The sequence below is a fragment of the Cupressus sempervirens genome, chromosome 11, assembly GCF_028749045.1.
Source record: "Cupressus sempervirens isolate cs-2001-9-10 chromosome 11, ASM2874904v1, whole genome shotgun sequence".
NCBI lineage: Eukaryota > Viridiplantae > Streptophyta > Pinopsida > Cupressales > Cupressaceae > Cupressus > Cupressus sempervirens.
Genome location: NC_143128.1, coordinates 334,621,346 through 334,641,755, shown reverse-complemented (window position 1 = coordinate 334,641,755; position 20,410 = coordinate 334,621,346). Strand labels below are relative to the sequence as shown.

The window sequence follows — 20,410 nt, the reverse complement described above, 5'->3', positions numbered from 1 at the left end:
ACACAGCCTACACAGACAGGAAGGTTTCTTCTTAAGATGGTAAGCTAAAAAACATGTTCCAAAGGGCTTCAATGATTGTTTAAGAATCAACACCTATGAATATGGTCATGGAAAAATGTAAAATCTACTTACGCGCCAACCTGGGAAGCCGACCTGGCGAGCAAACTTAAAGAGTCGACTTGGTGAGCAGACTTAAAGAAGAAATATGCCACGAGGTTATGTAGTGAGAATATGTGAAATCCAAAATGACAATTATAAAGGATTTTCTTTTAAATAACTATAATCTCTTTGAACTGAAGACATAATAACAAAATATGAATCTTGACTTTTAATCTAGCTTGGTTAGAACTCCTCTAACCAATACAGAATAAAAATTCAGATAACAGCACTTATCTTCTCAAGATTCCTTTCATTCTCAAACTGTCCCCTTGATCTGGACATGTTTCATGCATGTGATCAAGCGAGTGTATCCTATTGTAATTATGGCTAAATGATGCAATTGATATCCTATTTGTATGTATAGCTGAATGATGCAAATAGAAGAAACAGAATCTGGCATTATAACAAACCAAATAACTCATACTTTGGATCCATGTGCAGGCATGCCTTAGATTGGCAAAGCGTGTTAGTATAAAATCAAGAGTTTCATGCCCTGCTTGCTAGAATAGATTCAAAAATAAGAAAAGAAGTGTGCACCATGTTGATGCATAGCCTTCTGGTACAACTATATCCCCACCAAGTTCTTTAAGGCTTTCAATTATCTGAGAATTGCCAGGTTTATCTGCAACTATGCTAACTGTTGTGATCCCACGCTCTTTTGCCAGCTTAATAATAGCTCTGCTAATATCACTGTCTCCCTCATTTTGTACTAGAGCTTCGCCTGCCAACAAAGTTTAGAGCGTGTTAACTTTAAGATCATATTAAAATCCTGGAAACAATATTTTACCCCCATAAAATAACTGTGACTGGTATGAAAAATTCTTACCCCTTTCTAACAGGGAACATAAGCATCACTTACCATGTCCAGTTCAACATATACCTTGCACACCAATTAGCAAATGTTCGATCTTAAAAAGTAATGCATATACTTGCAAATTTGAACAAACTGACATGTAGATTATAAACCTTTATGCCACTGTACTTGATTTTGAAAGTAAACGCCGTTGATCTGGGATTATTGGTTTTAAAGTATGAACAAATGGAAGATACAAGTTTCCCTTCTCTCAAATGTTTTCATCTGGGATATTAATAAAAATGCTCTCACATTATAATTGGACTAGAAAAGATTCACTACTTAATGGTAGCAGCTATTTAGCACAAGATATCTTCTTAGTAAAAAATAAATCTGTGGCTCTTCTCATTATCATTAAAAAATGAAATATTTCACAGCTGACTTAATTATGTGGTTGACCATCATTAGATTGCTTAGACAGTGCAATATTTATTTTAAGTTCATATAGCTAGCTTGATAATTATAATTTAACAAATAACTGCTTCAGCAACCAGCCAGTAGACAGTCACACAATGTACAAATGTTTTACATGACAAGTCCTTGATGTACCAAGACTAGTATTGCACAGTGCCTGATGTTAGAAAAACTACTGCTTTAATACTCAAGTCACAGTTAGATTTATATTCTAATGTGATTAAATTTCTGCCAACTATTTTCATTGGTGGAATAGAATTTTGCAGTTATCAGTTGAAATTTCTCTCAAATCATGTTTAAGAAAGAAAAAACTAGTTACTTTCTCTTCCTCCTTGTAATACAAATCTGCTAAAAGAATTCAAGCATTGACAGCAAGTGTTTAGAAGGTATTCCTACCCTTGTTGCCTTTCTTTAAGTCTCTTCAAGACTTATTGGTTCAAATTTGGATGCAGTAGTGGGTACAAGAACCTGGTATGCGTGTGTGTGTTCGTGTGGGTGATGTATGTGTGTGTCTGTGTTGGTGTATACACATACATATGTATGTATACAACAAAATGAAAGTGCAAAGTTAGATCGTTTGATAGTATGATACTACATCATTGATCAATGCCAACTCTCAAAGATAAATATTAAATGCCAATTGATAGTTCACAAATATTCAAATAAGCCATATCATATATGTCTACGTTCACAATTTTGGGTTTAGTAAGGAAAAAGAGCCAAAAATTCTTATTAGCACATGTTTTTAGAGAAAATTTTCATTTTTTAAAAGTATTTACAATTTTTTTTCATTCTTTGTGTCCTCATTCATCTGAAGGCACATAGTGAGCATTTTTGCTCCATGTGGTTGCAATGTGATGTACATCCTGGTCATGCCCGTAATCAATCAAATGTAAATTTGTAAGGGAGATGTGATTAATTGGCTCCCCCGAACTAAGTAAACCACCTAAGGATGGAACTGGCCATAGTTGGGTGTTCCAGTTGCTTGTAGCAAGTTGCCATGATGTGAATGTTGTGTGCTCTCGAGCTTAGTTGCATAACATCCTTTCAAGTTTCCTACCAAGACTAATTTATTATTGGTTATGAGATGGTTAGCCAGACATAATACATATCTTAATATCCTTGTTCAATAACTGATGTATTTCTTCACTATTTCTCAAAATGGCTAACAAAGTTTACTTTGGTGACTTATTGTTGGAATTGTTATTTATGTGTAAAAAGCTAAAAATAGGTAACGTCCAATTTAAGGACATAACAAGTGCAACCGGGGCATCAGTCTGGCCAGCCTTAGGGGCAAACAACAGTTGATGCAACTTAGTCAAAGGGCTTCTGTAATGTACCCTTCTCCTCAATGATCATTCACGTGTTGATAAGCCTATTCTTTTGTCATCTCAGTAGGCTAATTTGAAGATGCAAGAGATGCGGCTGGCATTGTCAATTATTTATTAATGGAGAAATAAATAATATTATTTTGAGCCCATAAAGTAATATTATAAAGGAAATGCCACTTTTGGTAAAAAAATTGAATTATTAAAATAAAGTGACTTAAGCTATGTAATAAATTATGTTGATTTGATACTTAATAGTTTCTCCATTGTTGCTGGTTTGATAGTAACAACCATAAATGAAGACTAAACCCTTGGTTATTTGCAGATTGGACAGAAACCCAACACTACTTGAGAGGTGGGCTCACTCAAGGTTCATCACTGAGCAAATCTGCACTGTTTTAAACAAGTTTTGGAAGGCATGTTCTAGCATTGCGACAACTGTATATTTCATTTAACAACCCATGCATGTTCTATATCAGAATCATTATTGTTAATGTTTTATATTCAGTTGGATAAAACATAAGAACAACTTGTTGATTATATATATATACACACATATATACATATATACATATAAGTCAAAGTCTTTGTATATTTACATTATGTCCATCGATTAAATGGTCTCAAAGCATCATACATATGCATGATGTGACGTGTGCAAAGGAAATATAAGTTGTAACTGTCGAAGACTGTTATTGTGTGTTGCTCAAGCATCTGACTTCCTTGTATGCTTGATAAGGGTATTCGCCGCATGTTAACCAATGTATATTAGTTACTAAAACTGTCACCTCTCCTTGATCAATGTGTCTCATTCCCAGGGTTACGTCTCCCTTTCTTTGCCCCTTTATTTTATATTTATAGTAAAACCATGCCAGTCTCAATGCTAGACATTTATCAATAAATATAATATAGTCTTCTAAGATAAAAGGTGGCAGTAGAAATAAAATAATTGATTCAAGGATTATTTATATCATATAAAGAATATATTATGTGAGAATATTTTAATAAGTAAGAAGTTAATATAAATCTGATCGTGAAATTTAACAATTATAAATAGATTTCTGTTTGTAATTGCTTATTTCCTTGGAAATATATATTGTTTCAATTGCAAGTTTAGTTTGCATGCTGTTATTTTGTAATAAATGAAGCAAAACCTGGCAAATTTTGAAAACCCAAATCAGGTTTGAAACAATACCCTAGTTTGGATATTTCATTGGTAAGAGGCACAAAAGAGGTTGCATGTCAAATTTTTCAGTTGCATGTTAGCTTTTTCAGACGCATGTCAGATTTTGCAGTTGCCTGTGTGTCAGATGTTATCACATGACAATTTGGTAAATACCCAAATGATTGTATATCAATTTAGAACCAATTTACGAAGAGGTACCATGGCATGTAATTTTTGAGCAATCCTGGTATGTGGATTTGTGATGCATGTCAGTTCAGTGAATACCCAAATGGTAGCATGTTAGTTTTGATCAATTTGTGAAAATGGGTTACTGCATGTTAATTTGAATTGACTCTATGTACCTGTTGATGTGAGTTTTATTCCGCTACAACGTGCAGAATTAAATATCCGATGTTGTGAGATGAAACATCAACAGAGGAAACATCGACTACTAAATCCTCTCTTGATATAAGTTCATCTCTCATGCTAAGCTTGCAACATAAAATTGTGTAAAGATTTCATGGTTCCTTCTATTGTGGATACTCACTCAGTGAAATAATCTGATATGCTGGTCATCAATGGATATCAACTCTTGCACCTTTAATGATTTAGCTTCATAATGTGCAATGAAAATGTAGTCTTGATCTTCTAACCTTTCCACTTGAACTCAAACTTAAACTGGCTAACTTCTACTCCCAACTATGAATGCATGGAATCGTGGATGGCTTGGACTCTACTAGATGCAGCTTAATCAGCGACTCCACCCACCTAATGCAACCTTCTAAGGAAATACTCAAATGGTTTTCAAATCAATAACTATCGTCTTCAATCCCATCAATGGATGCAAACTAAAGATTGAATAGCAATTGAAGTTAAGTGCTTTCAAACATCGTCTTAAGCCACAAGGCACACTTATAATCAGAAAGAGACTAGTGGCCTGGATTTGTTCGAGTCTAGCAAGTAAACATCCACAATTACTCTCATTCAACTAAGCTACTTCTAAACAACATGAAATAAAATCCTAATCTAAGTAAGAGATGCAAAGAACCATGCAATACTCCAAAATTATCATACATATCCACCATGAAAACCAACAATGAATAGAGAACAATTTTGGTAGTACTTTGGCAATAATTTTCCAACATGTGAGGCCTCACCCCGACCCATCATAGCTCAGTTGATACATTTATTTTGATACATTATGATTCAATAGTTTGAGACATTATTCGACGGACTAGAAATTGATCAGTATTATTTATGCCATGTGATGATTACTCTAGTATGTTTTACTTATGGTGATTTATGACATTTTATATAGATGCGTGCATTACGATGGTTTTATTTTGGTAATTTAATTTGAATTGATGAATATGTTATTGTATTTCAATTATGCAAAGTAAAACATATTTAATCAATGTGTAGAAATGGAAAAATATTACTGAAATAAGATTTAGAATGTTTGGTTAAATTTGATTATGCAAGTTTATATGTGCATGTGTGCGTGTGTGAGATTTTTCTCAGACTATTGATATTCGAATTGAGTGTGCAAGAAAATTAACCATGGAATTAATTAGAGAACCAAGAACCAAACCTATGTGCAAACCGCGAAGCCAAGGTCAAATCTAATAAAGAGATTCAAACCTCGTTGTCATGTAATTTAATTTGTAATCTTAATTTGAATGTATGTATCAGGTTAATTCATTATGTTATTAGTGACATGTCAATTGTTTTCTAGGATGTACTTTTATGGTGTCACTTGACACTTGTCATGCATATGTGTTAAATGACACTTGTCATGTATATGTGTTAAATGACATATCAATTAGGGTTTGACAATGTGACCTTAACCTAAAATTGAACTTAATTAGGACCCTAAGTTAATCCCCTCTTATTTAGAGATATCTTGTGAAGTCCCACTAAATAGGAATTTTGAATTCAAATTTTGAGTCACTTTTAGAGGCCAAAAAGTGGTCCTAGGAACCAAATTTAGTGGAATCTAAGTGTCTAAATGGTAGGGGTGTCAGTTGAGGGCCTAATTAGCACCACTAGAAGGCCCAGGTAACTTTAGGGACCCTCCAAACTTCACATTTTCCAATAGTTGCGAAAATGGAGTGGTCTTATGACATTAGCCATACTAACACCCTTGCCCAAACTTGCATTAATGGTAGGGGACATGTATGATGGCCAAGGGACTTCAGGTCAACTGAAGAAGTTATTGCTTGTAGGTGGGTGGGATTTGGAGGCCTTTTTAAAGGCCCTCGGATAACTTAGTGGATGTTCACCCACTCTCTATCTTTAGAGACACTAGGGTTAGGAATTGGAGCAACAAAGGATAGGTCTCTTCTCAACTTTCTATTCCATAACACATTGAGTAAGGTTGGTGATTTCTTTGCCATGGATGTTCTTCATTTCTTGCAATAGAGTAGTTTGTTTGGAGTTCTTATTCTTGCATTTGTATGTATTGTGGGATTGTGTTTGTAAGGGTTGGGAAAATTGTGATTTCAATTTTGTTTCTTATTTTTTTCTTGCATTTTCTTGAGGGATTGTTCATGGGTGTGAACGCATTACTCATCTTTAGATAGGAGAGAAGTGGCCTTGTGGGGTGAAGGGGTTAGTTGTGACTCCATGGAAGTGTAGAGTCTCTTCTCATGGAGAAGAGGGAAAAATGCAAGGTGTATGGGCCCTTGTTGCCAATGTATTTGATGTTATTGGGGGAGATAAAGAGAGTATGCTTATGGAAGATGTGTGTGATTATAAGCATATTATTGTATGCTTGTCATTGGCATCTCCTTCATGGATGTTTCACCTTCACCCTTTGTCATGGGTTCATAGGTGTAACCCATTGTGATATCCTTGGTTGGGTGTTTCTTGTAATATTCATTTGTTTGTAGTTTGAGTTTGAATGTGACCCAGTTGGTATTGGTTCTCCTAGCTCGGTGGGTGGCCTCCTTGAGGCCTAGGTTGGGAGGTGAGCTCTCCATGGTGTTTTTCATCCTTATTTGCAAGTTTTTCTGGATTCAAACGTTGGAGCAAGCTTGGAAATTGATCTCTTGATGGTGTCATTGTGAAGAAGGAGAGTTGATGTCTCATTATGTCACATTGTGTTTGGAGAATTCTCCACGTGCGTCTTCCTTCTTGGTTGCATTGCTTCATATCTTGTAGTGGAAAGAATGTAAACTCATTTGCAATGTATTGGATTGAAAAAATGTATATGCATATCCATTGATAGGAAGTGATAGTTTCATTATGTGAGGAAAGGTATAATGAATTGATGTAATACTTCAATAGTTACTTCAATTGTATTCATTGATCTCGAAGAGATAATAAAGATAAGTTTGTTGAAATCATTGATTCAAATTATTGTGTGATTTCATCTTGTTTAGCAATGAAAGTATGAAGGACTACTTCCTTATGTAGTTCAAAATTATGTAACGAAGAATCAAGTTTCAAATTTAATAGAGTTATATAGTTCATGGAATAAACAACATTCTAATTGTTACATTGCATAGTTTCAAACTTTCAATACTATTTGATCCAATAGATTAAATGGGTTAACTACTAGTTTGATTAAGTCCATATAAAACCTTATGAATATAGCACTTAGGTGATAAATAACTTGCAAAATTAGTAATTCATGACTCTATCAAAATTGAAATGGATGAAGGAATAAATCTAATTTGGGAGCAAATAGGTCTTGTAGACTTTTCCTCCTAATTGAGACCTATAGGTCTCTAGAATTTGTATGGAAGGAATCAACCTCATCACCCTCCTAAAATCCCATGCAGCCCTTATTATTTTGGATGGGCATTAAAAGTTTCTATATAAAAAAATTGGAGTAACCTTAAAGTTGGTGGGACCACCAACTCCCCCCCAGCTCTCCTTTCTTCTCCATTAATACCCCATCCATCCCAAGCGTACCCTACCTTCCAAGTACGCTTACTTAAGTCAGCCATGGGTCTGCCAACATTGATCAATGTACCAAGCCATGTGGAAACGCAGCAGACCAAGGATAGCCCACTTGTCAAGTGGAACTGACTTGTAGGGCAGCCTAGGGAGTAGGGTAGGACTCAGGATGTTGATAGATAGTTTGTCTTAATTGCTTAATTAGTAATTAATAATATGGATAGTTATTATTAGGATATTTAGTTAGTGTTAATATATGTTAGTAGATTATAAAAATCAGACTTAGCCTTTAGTTAAATGGGTTTTATAGATAGGGCTTAATTAATAGGTAACTGAAGATAGGTGTTAGGATAAAGTTATGATTTGAATTGATTTGTGAAATGTAGGTTTGATTATTTGGATCATTTTGCAAGTTGATTTTTGTGTAAGAAGTGAATATATATTTTATTTTATTAGTATTGATTCATTAGTTATTAGTGCTTTTATTAGATTTTAACCATGAGTGTTAGGAGGTAGATCATACTCAGTAAGTAGGGCTAGTTGTAATAAGTAAATTAGTAGTTTACTAGTGAGTTTGATTTATTGAAGGTTATTAGAGTATTATATTTTTTTTAAGTGGATATATTCCTATGATATAGTTGTTAGAATGTTTAGAATAAGTATTTTATTAGTGTGGTTTGTTGATAAGTGTTACATAAGGAAATTGTCTGTAAGGTGTTTTAAGTTATATATGTATGGTCCTTATATACACCTTTTAATTATTCATATTCGAATTAGATACAATATAACTTTTTATAAATATATTTGTTACATGTTGATTTTTGCAGTAAGGTTTCTTCAAATGTTAGGAAAATGATTTCATAATACGTTGCTATGTACACATGAACTTAATCTTTTAAATGTTAACCTAGTAGATTGAACTTTCTAAAATGAAGTCAAAACCTAATTATTCCTTGTCTTAACAAATAGTTTAACAAATTGGACCTTATCAACCCGTTATCGAGTGTTCTTGTAGCAACATATTATGGCTTATCGAACTTAATTATGGATTCCTTCTTTAGCAACATATGAATCACACTGGAAAGTTTAATTGAATTCAATAGCATTTCTAAACCTTGAAGCGAGAACAAAACCCTTTAAATGTACTTCTTCATCATCCAATTTTCACCTTGATCAATAATGTAAATCTACATCTTAACCCTAAACACTTGTAACCTAATCGTGCAACCTCAAGACTTAAAATTATAAACTTTGTCATATGGTTATCTTATCTCTGACTCTTTCAGTGTCAGTGTGTGGACAACTTAGTCATAACCATCTTTTTTAAAAAATTGTTGGTGCGTTTTGGCCCTAATTTTTGGGCATGACACAACATTACTCTTCCTGCTCTACTCTAAAACTAATTAGTTACAAATAAGGAGGCCTTGGCCCTTTATAGATAATCAATTACAATGAAGGGCCAAGATCAATATAGACCAAGGGCTGAAATTTAACCCCACAAACCCTAATTAGGTTGCCAAATTACAACCAATTGCACGAGGGCACCAATTCATGGGCCAATATGAAAATTACATTTATTTTGATTTTTTCAACCAATGAAAAAATAGGACACTCATTCAAATTAACCTAGCTGAAGCAGAAATGGGTGAAAGAAAAGGTGAAAGCCCACCAAGGTAACTAAATATTTAGCTTTATGATACCTTGACCAACTTTGCACAGCAACAATGGGAAATGCTACAGCAATTTCAGGATTGTATGATTATACCTATGGGTCATTGTTGGTGTTTTTACACTACTAAGCAACAAAATACTTAATACCAAGATGGTAAAGATCAAAATAACCTAAGGATTAGTTATTTCCCATGATCAGCTAAATGACCTTTAGATCTGAACCCAACTTCAACAAAATCATAAAAGATTTTCTACTCTTTTGGCTCTACAAAACCAAGGCGGGTGCACCTGAGGGATAAAAAGATTCAAAACTTGATGCTACTTTCACATTTCACTCATTCCATGACATTTTATTACAATATTCATCCCCTACAACAGATTGGTCACAATCCTTCTTAGATCTACAAATAATTCTGGGTAATAGCAGCTAACTAAGACTCGGAGATCAAATGTAAACAAGTATTGACCAGCTATGACATTCTTCATACATTTAAAGTAAAATTGATTTTGATTTTTTTAAGATTGTGCTTGATGCTTATCCATGATTTCTTCATATGCAAACTGAACTAGTTGATCAGTGCCTCATCTATTGAGATTCAGAGTCTATCCAATTTCTTGACCTAATCGACTGCATCACAATCAATATTATCAGCAATTTTCCCTAAAACTCAGTCTTACATAAATCCTTCTTACTGCCTGGAGATCCTATCATATTCATTGACGCATTTACTCAATTCATTGAATCAAAAGCAATAGTGAACTGATATACAACCTATCCTAGTTGCATTCAATTGAGAAAGGCTTTCCCCACACAACCTCAAAATAACCAGTCAATAAAATGGAGACGAGATTCAAAGAGAAAAGATATGGTGACAGTTCATCTTTGTATTAATCCTCTTTGAAAATTATATAACATTGGAATGGAACTCAAAACAATTCAATATAAGACAACATAATCCTAGAAAATTAATGTATTCTCAAATTTGCAGAGAAATACATTAGAAAACTTGCATCAAGGACTGGACTGAACAAAACTTAGCAAAACTAAAAGGTATACAATGACTCGGACCCTTTCTCTAGCCTTGGAATCTCACTTATATAATGTGAGATGCAACAAGCTTCAGGCTAAGACAGTACTAACAGCTGTCCTTGAGACAGAAAGATATTTACAAGTTCACTATCACAAAAGACAAAATTTAGTCAACCATATGACTTTACATCATGAAAATTCTTTTATGGGGACCACTTTTGCTACACTTTTTGTTGATGAGTTGTTCATGATTGGCTTTGAGGTCGCTGGCATTCCTCGAAGGGTGTAACCAATGGAGTTGCTTGTGATGAACCTCGCTCTGATGTTTGTAGACTTACTTCAATTCGTGGTTCTACATCCACGTCATCATGTACTGTCAAAACAATAGTTACATCTAATTCTCCTGCTGCCATATCATCAATTTGGACCTCTATTCTTGTCATTGCAGTTGATTGTTCCTCTGTCTTCTTCTACTTGAACTAATGTATCAATTGCTTGCCTCTCATCTTGGTCCACCTCATCTTCTTCTGTTTCCAATTGCTTTGAGTGCACAAAATCTTCCATCCATTTGTTGAAAATTGTGTCATCTAGCCAATCAAAACTCAAAACCTCGTGTTGTTTCTTGATCACAAAATCTCCTAACTTATTGATTTCAACAAATTCTTCTCTAACAGAAATATAAAATAATTGCACTGTAACAATTTCTTCAGTTGTAGATGCCCATAGCACATGCCCTTTTTCACTTATAACCCCATTTATTCTAAGGCACAATAAATCATCTAATTCTTTGCCCCACTCTTCCTTTTCTTTTAGTTTATCTATTTTTTTAAGTGCATAGGGGAAAAGTTCAAATTTCTCACCTAAATATTTAGAAAGACAGATTATTATCCTCTTTTGTACTGCAACCCTCTTCTCATCAAAATCAGATAAATTATTAGTCATATCAAAAGTTTTTTTTATTTGTTCACAAGATAGACTAATAACTAAAACACACGAAAGGGTGACATCCTTATCCCTACTACTCCATTTATTCATAATGGGCTTCAAAGCATCCTCACCACCTTTTATTTCAGTCCACATGTCCATTATTTTTACTAGTTATTCATAAAATGTTGGTCATTCAATCTTATCCACCAGATACAAGATTGTTTTTTTGATCTTGTCCTCTTATAAATCATTCAACTCCACATGTAATGGGCGGAGTTTATTCTTCTCCTCTTCAAATTCCTCAGCAGTGTAAAATTTTGGTCTCTGCAGGGTATCTGGTAATTCTACTAAGGGAGTTGGCTTGAATGGCTCAATTAGGGGATGAGGATAAGTAATTTGGGGCCAACTAGATTCTCCCACTTTTCTCTTTCCCAATAACTTATCCATTTGGGCTACCTGAACCTCCAATTGATGTATCTTATTTCCCCTTTCCTCATATGCTTTTAGCATTTCTTCAAATTTGGCATTGAGCTCCAAGAATTTGTTTTTATCCTTTTCAGCAACTACAACTCCAAAGTCCACCATTTCCTTAGTCATTTTGGATATTTTCTTGCTGTCTACCTCCTTTGCTCTATAAACCATGAGGCTAACTATATGATCAGCATCTGACACCTCTTGTATTCTAGTCTTATCCCTTTTTTCAATGGACCATATCACCAATGCTTGATGATCATTGCTAAATTTCAGATCTCTGTGCCTGTAAGACCTCCTCCTTAGTTTTAAACAGAGTGTCCTTTGCTTTCCTTACAGCATCAAAAACCATAGCATTGGCTATGTCCCATTCAAGCAAGATTAAAATTCCTGAATCTTTTAACAATTGTCTTCCCTCTTCAAGGGTTATTTGTGCAAACTCTTCCATGAAATTAGCTTTTACTTCTTCAATTTCAGAGTCCATTTTACTAGGTTGCTCTGCTTTGGTTAGTTTACAATTAGCCTCAAAATTGCTAATATTTCTTCTCCACAAGAATTGAGCAAAAGCTCTAGACTTTACAAAACTTTCATCATCAATAGATTTTTTGGTAGCCTATTTCCTTACCTTTATAATCTCCAACAGTGAGATCAAATGATGGCACAGGAGGTTCTTCAAGTACTCCTCCTTCAATATCAGCAATTGTGACCGCAATATCCCTCTCCCCTCCAATTTGTTTCAATTGTTCTCTCAAGGATATTTCATCATCCATCCTAAGTAGAGTCTGGGTAGGTGAGTATTCTTCAACATTAGAAGATGATCTTAGCTCCAACTTTTTTTTTTTGGGATCATGTGTATCAGGTGGGCTCTCAGACCTTGGTCTTTTATATGGAGGAACATACTACACATTCTTGGCCACTACATACCTAGCTCTTTTCTGCAATGTATACTGCCCTGAGGTCAAAATCATTTTGCTTGCTAGCCTTCTCTCCACCTCAATGGCCTTGTCTGGGTATGCTTGTGTTATAATTTCTTTCTTCTCATTCAATGTTTGCATAATTCCAGCAAAGTTATCCATAAGCACATATATTTTCGTACCCCAATATTTTCTATCTGCTAGGGGATCATAATCTAGCTCAAAAGCATTTACAAAGTCTAGGACTTCACTATAAACTATCCACTTTTCCTTCCTAAGCTATTGTTCTTGCAATGAGAACTTATTTCTGACTATGTCCTCAGGAAAGTATACAATTTGCTTCTGAATTTTAGCCTTACTACTTTCTCTAAAGAGGTCATAAATCCCTCTGGGTCTATAAAACGAGCATGGGATTGAGCCATTTGATATCTATCCAGAAATTTCTCCAAATTTCTCCAAACCTTTTTGGCAAATACAAAATTATGAACAATAGTACGCTGTGGAAAGAATGTACCTATAGATTTACCCAATGTATCTCTCTCCTCAACTGATCCAATTTGCCACAACAATTCTGCAATCCTTATTTTTAAAGGCACTTGGTATGGTAACACATGTGGTTTTCCCAAAAAACCATAAATTCTGAAAATAGTGGACACTGCATATGGGATGATATCTCCCCAATTATGGCTCACCAACAGCCCTTTAACATGGTCATTAGGTCTAATCAATTCTAATAGAGGTTGTGGTATCCTAGGGCTGTCCCCTATTAACAACATTCAAAGCCTAGAAGCAAAATATCTGTCAAACCTGACAAAACTGGCATCAGACACCTCCCATGTCATATCCGCACTCCATAATTAAACAGGAAGCTTCTCTCCATTTCTCTCTAGTTCCAATTTCATCTCCTTAGAGAAAAAGGTAACTCCCTTGTATAAGCATATATACATCAGCATGGAGTACCAGCAGAAGGGCTTATTAACCTTAGCCTTTGCAATTCCTATTAAGCCATTATAAATCTCTTCTGCTAAGTGAGTAGCAAAATCAAAAATTGAACTCATCCCATATTGAAAAGTTTGAGTAATAATGAAAACAATGGAGCCTGGGATGTGATCTTGCTCATCCATACCAAAGATCTTGCAAAGAGAAAAATACAAGGCATGTGCCCTAGGCTTGAAATACTTTTTCAATAGAGGCTCAGGGGTGTTTTATGTGACCAAGGGCAAAGATCCATTTTTTATAAAATGCTTCTGCAGTGGTCCTCCCTTTAGATATATTCTTTGTACATCATACCTAGCTTGGAGATCTTTCATGTCTATTCTTTCATGAACTACATGGTTAGGGTTTAGCTTAAAAACTTCTTTGATAAGTTATGGTGAAACCCTAGAAAGATTATCACCCACATGATTCTTTACAATTCTGGTAATTGGGTCATACTTTTTTGCCATTACTGCTAGTAGATCATCATCGTAGAAAACTCCTGGAACAATCAATTTACCTATATCGAATTCCCAAACATTGTTCACTGGAGTATCTAATTTTCTTTCTGCAAACCATTTCTGGAAAAGCCCTAATCCTCCAACAGACACTTTTGCATCCCTTAACCAGTTTGCTTGATCATAAAAACCTTCATTGACCAATAACCTAGGGTTTTTCAGAATGAGTCCTTTTCCCTTGGCTAATTCATTCATAGACTGTAGTATTTGTTCCAAGAAACCATCATGTACTAACCTCTTCAAATAATCTACTTTCCTCGAAAAATCCTTTCATGGAGGCATGTTTTAAAATTTACCCTAATGCAATTACAACTTCTCAATTTTCCAGAAGCTTAGACGACTTAGCCATTTTTCCTGCTTGTTCCTCTCTGGAAATAGCTCAACAATATGTCGAAACCCTTGGAAAATCTTGCCCTTAGCTCTGGAAATCTTTGAGTTGCGAAAATTCTGCAATCTTATGGCTCAATAATGGAGAATTGGAAATTTTATTATAGCATTAAGCTCGCACGAAACAGCATTGATCACAGTTAATGCTTCAATAGTCACATTTTGTGTTGCGCCACAAAATTTGAAATTCAACCATCGATCATCAAGAATCGGACGGCTTAGTTTGAAATCAAAATGGTTGTATTAACCCTTTTTGGAAATTGCCATGCGTCAACAGGGTGCTTCCCCACTTTAGTTAAATTTCGTTCACTTTTATGAAGCGGTAAAGCATCGATCATCAATCTTCCAGAGATCGACAATCATGAAGATCCTTATAACTTTATAGTCTGGCTTCAAAGTTACAGGCCCACTGGTACAATTACTCTCCAAGTCAACGAACACGTAGGCTGCTCCACTAATCATCATGTACCATGTCAACATGCTTTCCAACATGGCGTGACTAGGCAACCCTTTGAATGACTAGCCCCACTTGTCCACGTGGCAAGCAGGCACTTTCCCACTTTAGTCAAATTTTAGTTCCTTTTATAGAGCGGGAATGCTCCTTCTATTGATCTTTTTCCTTTTATAGAGCGGGAATGCTCCTTTCGTTGATCTTCCAAAGATCAACGGTGCATATATCTCATATCTTTTATGACCCTGTTAGCAAGAGCAACCAATGGAATGTGTTGTTTTTTCCAGCGTGTCTGACATTTGCCAACTGTTCCCGACGCCTTATTAAAAACTGGGACACTTTTGTCATCACCGAGTACATGTGTCGCTAGGGCGCTTTCCCGCATTAGTTAAACTTCACACATCTTTTCATTGCAGTAATGCGCCTTCTGTTGATCTTTCAAAGATCGATGGTGAAATGTCATAATACAAAAAGGTAACCCCACTACTTAGCTTGACCAATGAGATGGCTCGAAATTCCCAACATGTTCTGAAGTCCATTTGACAACTCTAAAACCGTTCTGGCACTTCCAGCTTTTGCAGCACGTTGAGGGGCTAACGTCATAAAGAACTACATGGCAATCAAGCGCGTGCCTGCATTTGCTAAAGGTCAAGCAAATTCTCAATGCAGGCAAGCACTCATCGTTGATCTTTCAAAGATCAATGGCTATCAAACACAAACCCTGCAGTGGTTAAAACACTTCGGGAAACTTTTAAGGAATTAACGAAGGTAAAACCACAATTAAGACAAGGGTTTACAACAAAGGATATTTAAATTCCAGAAAAGTAACTTAAAATAAATACGGGAAAAGGTAAAAATGAAATCTTAGGGTAAAAGCTTCCCGCGCATTTTTATGAAACACCACTTTCCGAAATTTTTAAAAACTAGGGCACATAACAAGGGTTTCATGAAATTTTTATTATTTCATCTAGGGTTTTAACACATCTCACATTTTTTATAAACATAGGATCACCAGTTCTCACTATAGAGTATAACAAAACTAAGCAAGGTGAAAAACTAGGCCAACAGGTCAAATGAGATTGGATCATTAATGATCAAGAACGTCATGAAGCGAGAGTAGTAGAAGGCAAAACAATACTGGTAGATCTGTTGCAACAGTTTCAAATAGACCTCTTCAGCCTACTTTTGTACGAAAAAGAGAAGAAAAATCATCTACAACTTTAAAACAGCAGTACAAAAGGAAAGAAAATTCAAAGGAGGTATGGAAAAATCTACATGAAGAATTTGATAAACATCCAGATTTGGTTCACAAGGACAAAAAGAAAGTATTGGAGAGTGACTCACATGAGACTTCCTCATGTTAAGCATGTGATTGATATGGGTAATGATGGTATGGATTATTTGGGTGACCATAATGCATCTTCTAGTGTGCTAGTTGTTTCCTATGATGAAACAATTGCTACACATAAGGAAAAATCAGAACATAGAATTCGAAGTACAAGTGTTGAGAATGAAGTTTCTCATAAAGAGGTGCTTGAAAAAGTTGAAGGCAGAACACAAAATCATGACATCTGTGCTTATTGTTATAACCTTGGTTACCCTAGTTCTTTACTTTGCCCTCCAAACCAGGCCAGGGTTCAAACCGGTACCTGATTCAAATACAGTTCGAACACTGGTTTGAACAGGTTTCAATATTTTGGCCCCAAGTTTGAACTGGTCCAATCATGCATCAAACCCGGGCGAACTGGCTAAACACAGATTGAACCAGCAGCAAATTTTGTAGAACAGGGTCCTGCGAACAGTGGAAAAGTGACCTTTTTTGCATATTTTATAATATTTTGAGTTCCTTAACCCTAAAAAATGAAGCTGAAAGGCTTATATTGGCTTCTAACACTCAATTGTGGTGTGCAAGTAGGCTATTTTGTCTTAAGCAAGAGCAAATAGGTGGTTGAGCAAGAGTTTTGTTTGTCAAGGAGGAGTTGGAAGATTGGTTTATGAGCTATCATGAAGTGTTTGTGCCTCATTCCTACACATTTGCAAGCTTACAATGGCAGGAAGAGGTGAGTCCTTGTTCCATTTTCTTTTTGTTTTGTTTAAGCTTTTTGTTTTTTTCATTTATCTTTCATTGCCAATAAGATCTAACCATTGTTTTACCTAAACTTTCATTCTCAATATGTATATAATTTCTTGCCATAGGAAAAGGAACTTCAATGGGATCTACCTCTTCCTCAAGAGGCGATGCCAATACCCAACAAAGAATACAACCCCGTTATGATTCTCCTTTGTGGAAGTATGTGGATATTGTACGTCCTCTTCCACAAGGTGGTGCTTTCCATTGGAAATGTCAAGGTTGTGATGTAGAAAGAAATAGTTTATATTTTTCGTGCGGTGGGCTAATTGTGTGGATAACCTGGAAGAGGAATCAAGAAATGTCCTGGAAAAAGAAATGCACATGTGCCAAATTCATTAGTATTAAAATATATTCAAGAGCATGAGGAAGCAAAAGAGAGAAGAACGTAGGTAAAATACCATTGAATGCAGTAGTAAAAAAACTTTTAAAAAAGCTCTGTTGTTGCTGTTCCTGTTGGCCTTAGCTCTGTTGTTGAGTCAACTAATGCCGAAGAACTAGAAGGAGGAGAACAACATGATGATGAAGAAGAAGATGAATGTTAAGAGATTTTTTATACATTAGTTGAACTTGAAACAGTGATACTTGAACTTGCTGTTATTATTCATGATTTAATTTTAATGTTTTGAATCTTTGATGTTGAACTTGAAATATATGATGTTATGGTCATGATTCATGATGTCATGATTACATGTTTAAAGTTTGTGCCTATGGTGTTTTGTTGTCTACAAGATTAAATTATATAATTTAATCATACTATGTGACATTCTAATTTTAACTTATGCTTCTGGGCTTCGTGTGTGTGTGTGTGTATAATTTTTATATGTTTTTGTACAAAAAAACCCAAACCCTTTCCAAAATCTCGCCAAACCAGCAAACCAGTTCTTCAAACTCAAACCAGTAACCAAGGTTATAACAACAATGATATATCTCTTCATCCTCAAGGTAATGCAGCCCATAATTACGGAGAAGACAATGTGATGGAGTCACCTAATGCTATCATTCGAGCTTTGAAAGATGAACATGAGTCATTCATTGGTTGATGAAGCATCCTCCAAGAGGACTGAATTTGTTCACCTCAAAAAAATTTCCCCTGCAACAAATTACTATTATTGGTAGACATGATAGTTCTATGTAAGTTACTACTAGTGGACCAGCCACTCACAAGTTGACTTTGGGTGTTGGTGATGGCATCTAGATTGCAAATTTGATATTGGCACCTGATTCTTTTAACGGGACAGCTGCATATTGGTTGGTATTTGAGTCAAATGACATGATTTGTTTAGTGCCAGGTGATTGTCCAACATGGCTGTTCATTACATTCTTAGAATTGTTGAGGTCTACATCAACTAAGGGTATGTATTGGAATAGGTGGGAACAATATTACTTAATGGGAAATCCACGTGAGATGAGTCTTCTACTTTTGCCTTGGTATGATGACAGCATTGTCATGCCATTTGTTGCTGGTCTGAAGTATAACAGCAGTATGTGTTGGCCTAGTATGTTGATTTTTGAATATATGAGAGCTACTTATCACATCCTTTAGTTGGTCTATAAGCATGGTTGGTTGACTGATGATGATTCACGTGCTGATTAGCCTATTCTTTTGGAATCCCGGTAAGCTAATTCAGAGATATAAGGGATGAGAGGTTGGCATTGTCAATTATTATAGATGGAGAAACAAATGATATTATTCTGAGCCCATAAAGTAATAATATTATAGGGGGAGAGTCACTTTTGGTTATAAAATATATATTATAAAAATAAAGTAACTCAAGCAATGAAATAAAGCCATATAGTGACGTTACTAAGAAGGTAGTAAAATATAAATTGACTTTATCATGAAAGAAGATTTGTCAAATAAATTTATTTAATTCATTAAGCCTTCTCAAAGTGGGACGAATCTCTTGGAGTAGACAAAAGTTTATTAAAAAATCTTGCATTGCGATTTGATGTTCAAAGGCGGTTTAGAAAATCTACTCGGAGGGTTTCCTTCCTTCTCCAAAAATTATGATATGTTGATTTGATACTTGATAATTTCCTCCACTGTTGCTGGTTTGACAGTAGCAGCCATGTATGAGGACAAAAACACTTGGATATTCATAGGTTGGACGGACACCCAACACTACTTGAGAGATGGGCTAACTTGGAGTTCATCATCGAGCAGAATTGCATCATTTTACACAGGTTTTGGCAGAAAATTTGTGCATGTTCTAGCATTGTAACAACAGTATATTTGATGTAACAGCCATGCATGTTTTATATCAGAAACATCAACAATAGATTTGTCTTTGTAATTACATATTTTCTTGAAAATATCATTTCCTTTGCACGTTTAATTCGCATGTTATTTTTGTTGAAGATTATAGCTGTGCAATAGATCTTGACAATTTTGCCTATTCAATAATAGCTCTTCATTGTCATCCTGTTGATAATCTTCCTCTTGGCAAGAGCTCATGATGGAGTTCTGTTCTTCTTCTCCATTTTTATTTTGTGGTTGCTGTGTTCTGGAGGTGCTCTGTGTTTGGTTCCATCGTTCACAAAGGTTGTTCGTGGCTGTAGCATTTTGTATGTTTTATGTTAATGATGACTTGGAGCAGTTCCTATATTCCTATGCATGATGTGGCATCGTTGATGCACATTCAGCTGTGTTTTCAGTTTTATGTCGGCATTTATTGTTTTTATGTGCTATTTGTTATTGAATGGTGTCGGTATCCTTGACTATCAGTTTCCTGTTCAACTCTTCAATTCATTTGTGGTGTTGAGATGTCACTTTTCGTAACCGTTGCAGGATGTGTATCGCACTTGCCTCTTCATCTTCACTCTTTTCCTATTCTTCTCTAGTAGTCAAGAAGAGTGTCCCTTTTACAATATATTATGAGGCTGGAACAAAAAGCATTCGTAAAGAGGGGAAGAATCAAAGTAATCAAAATTTACAACGCATGGTTTTCAGGGACATACAAAATTTTAACAAAAATAGAAGAAGTTTCCTACAAACTGGATCTATCCTACAAACTGGAGCTATCCTACAAAATTTTAACAAAAATAGAAGAAGTTTCCTACAAACTGGAGTTATCCATAAATAGCAGGACTCGCAACATGTTTTATGCATCTCA

At 35.3% G+C, this 20,410-nt stretch overlaps 1 protein-coding gene across 1 annotated transcript in view; it reads right to left on the bottom strand.

Moving 5' to 3' along the window:
* Positions 1-20,410, bottom strand: part of LOC149529450 (uncharacterized) — a 42,680-nt gene that overhangs the window by 19,751 nt on the left and 2,519 nt on the right. Inside the window, exon 2 of the mRNA XM_089809820.1 lies at positions 697-880. Coding sequence (XP_089665946.1) covers positions 697-880 — 184 coding nt within the window. The remainder of the gene's footprint in view (positions 1-696; positions 881-20,410) is intronic.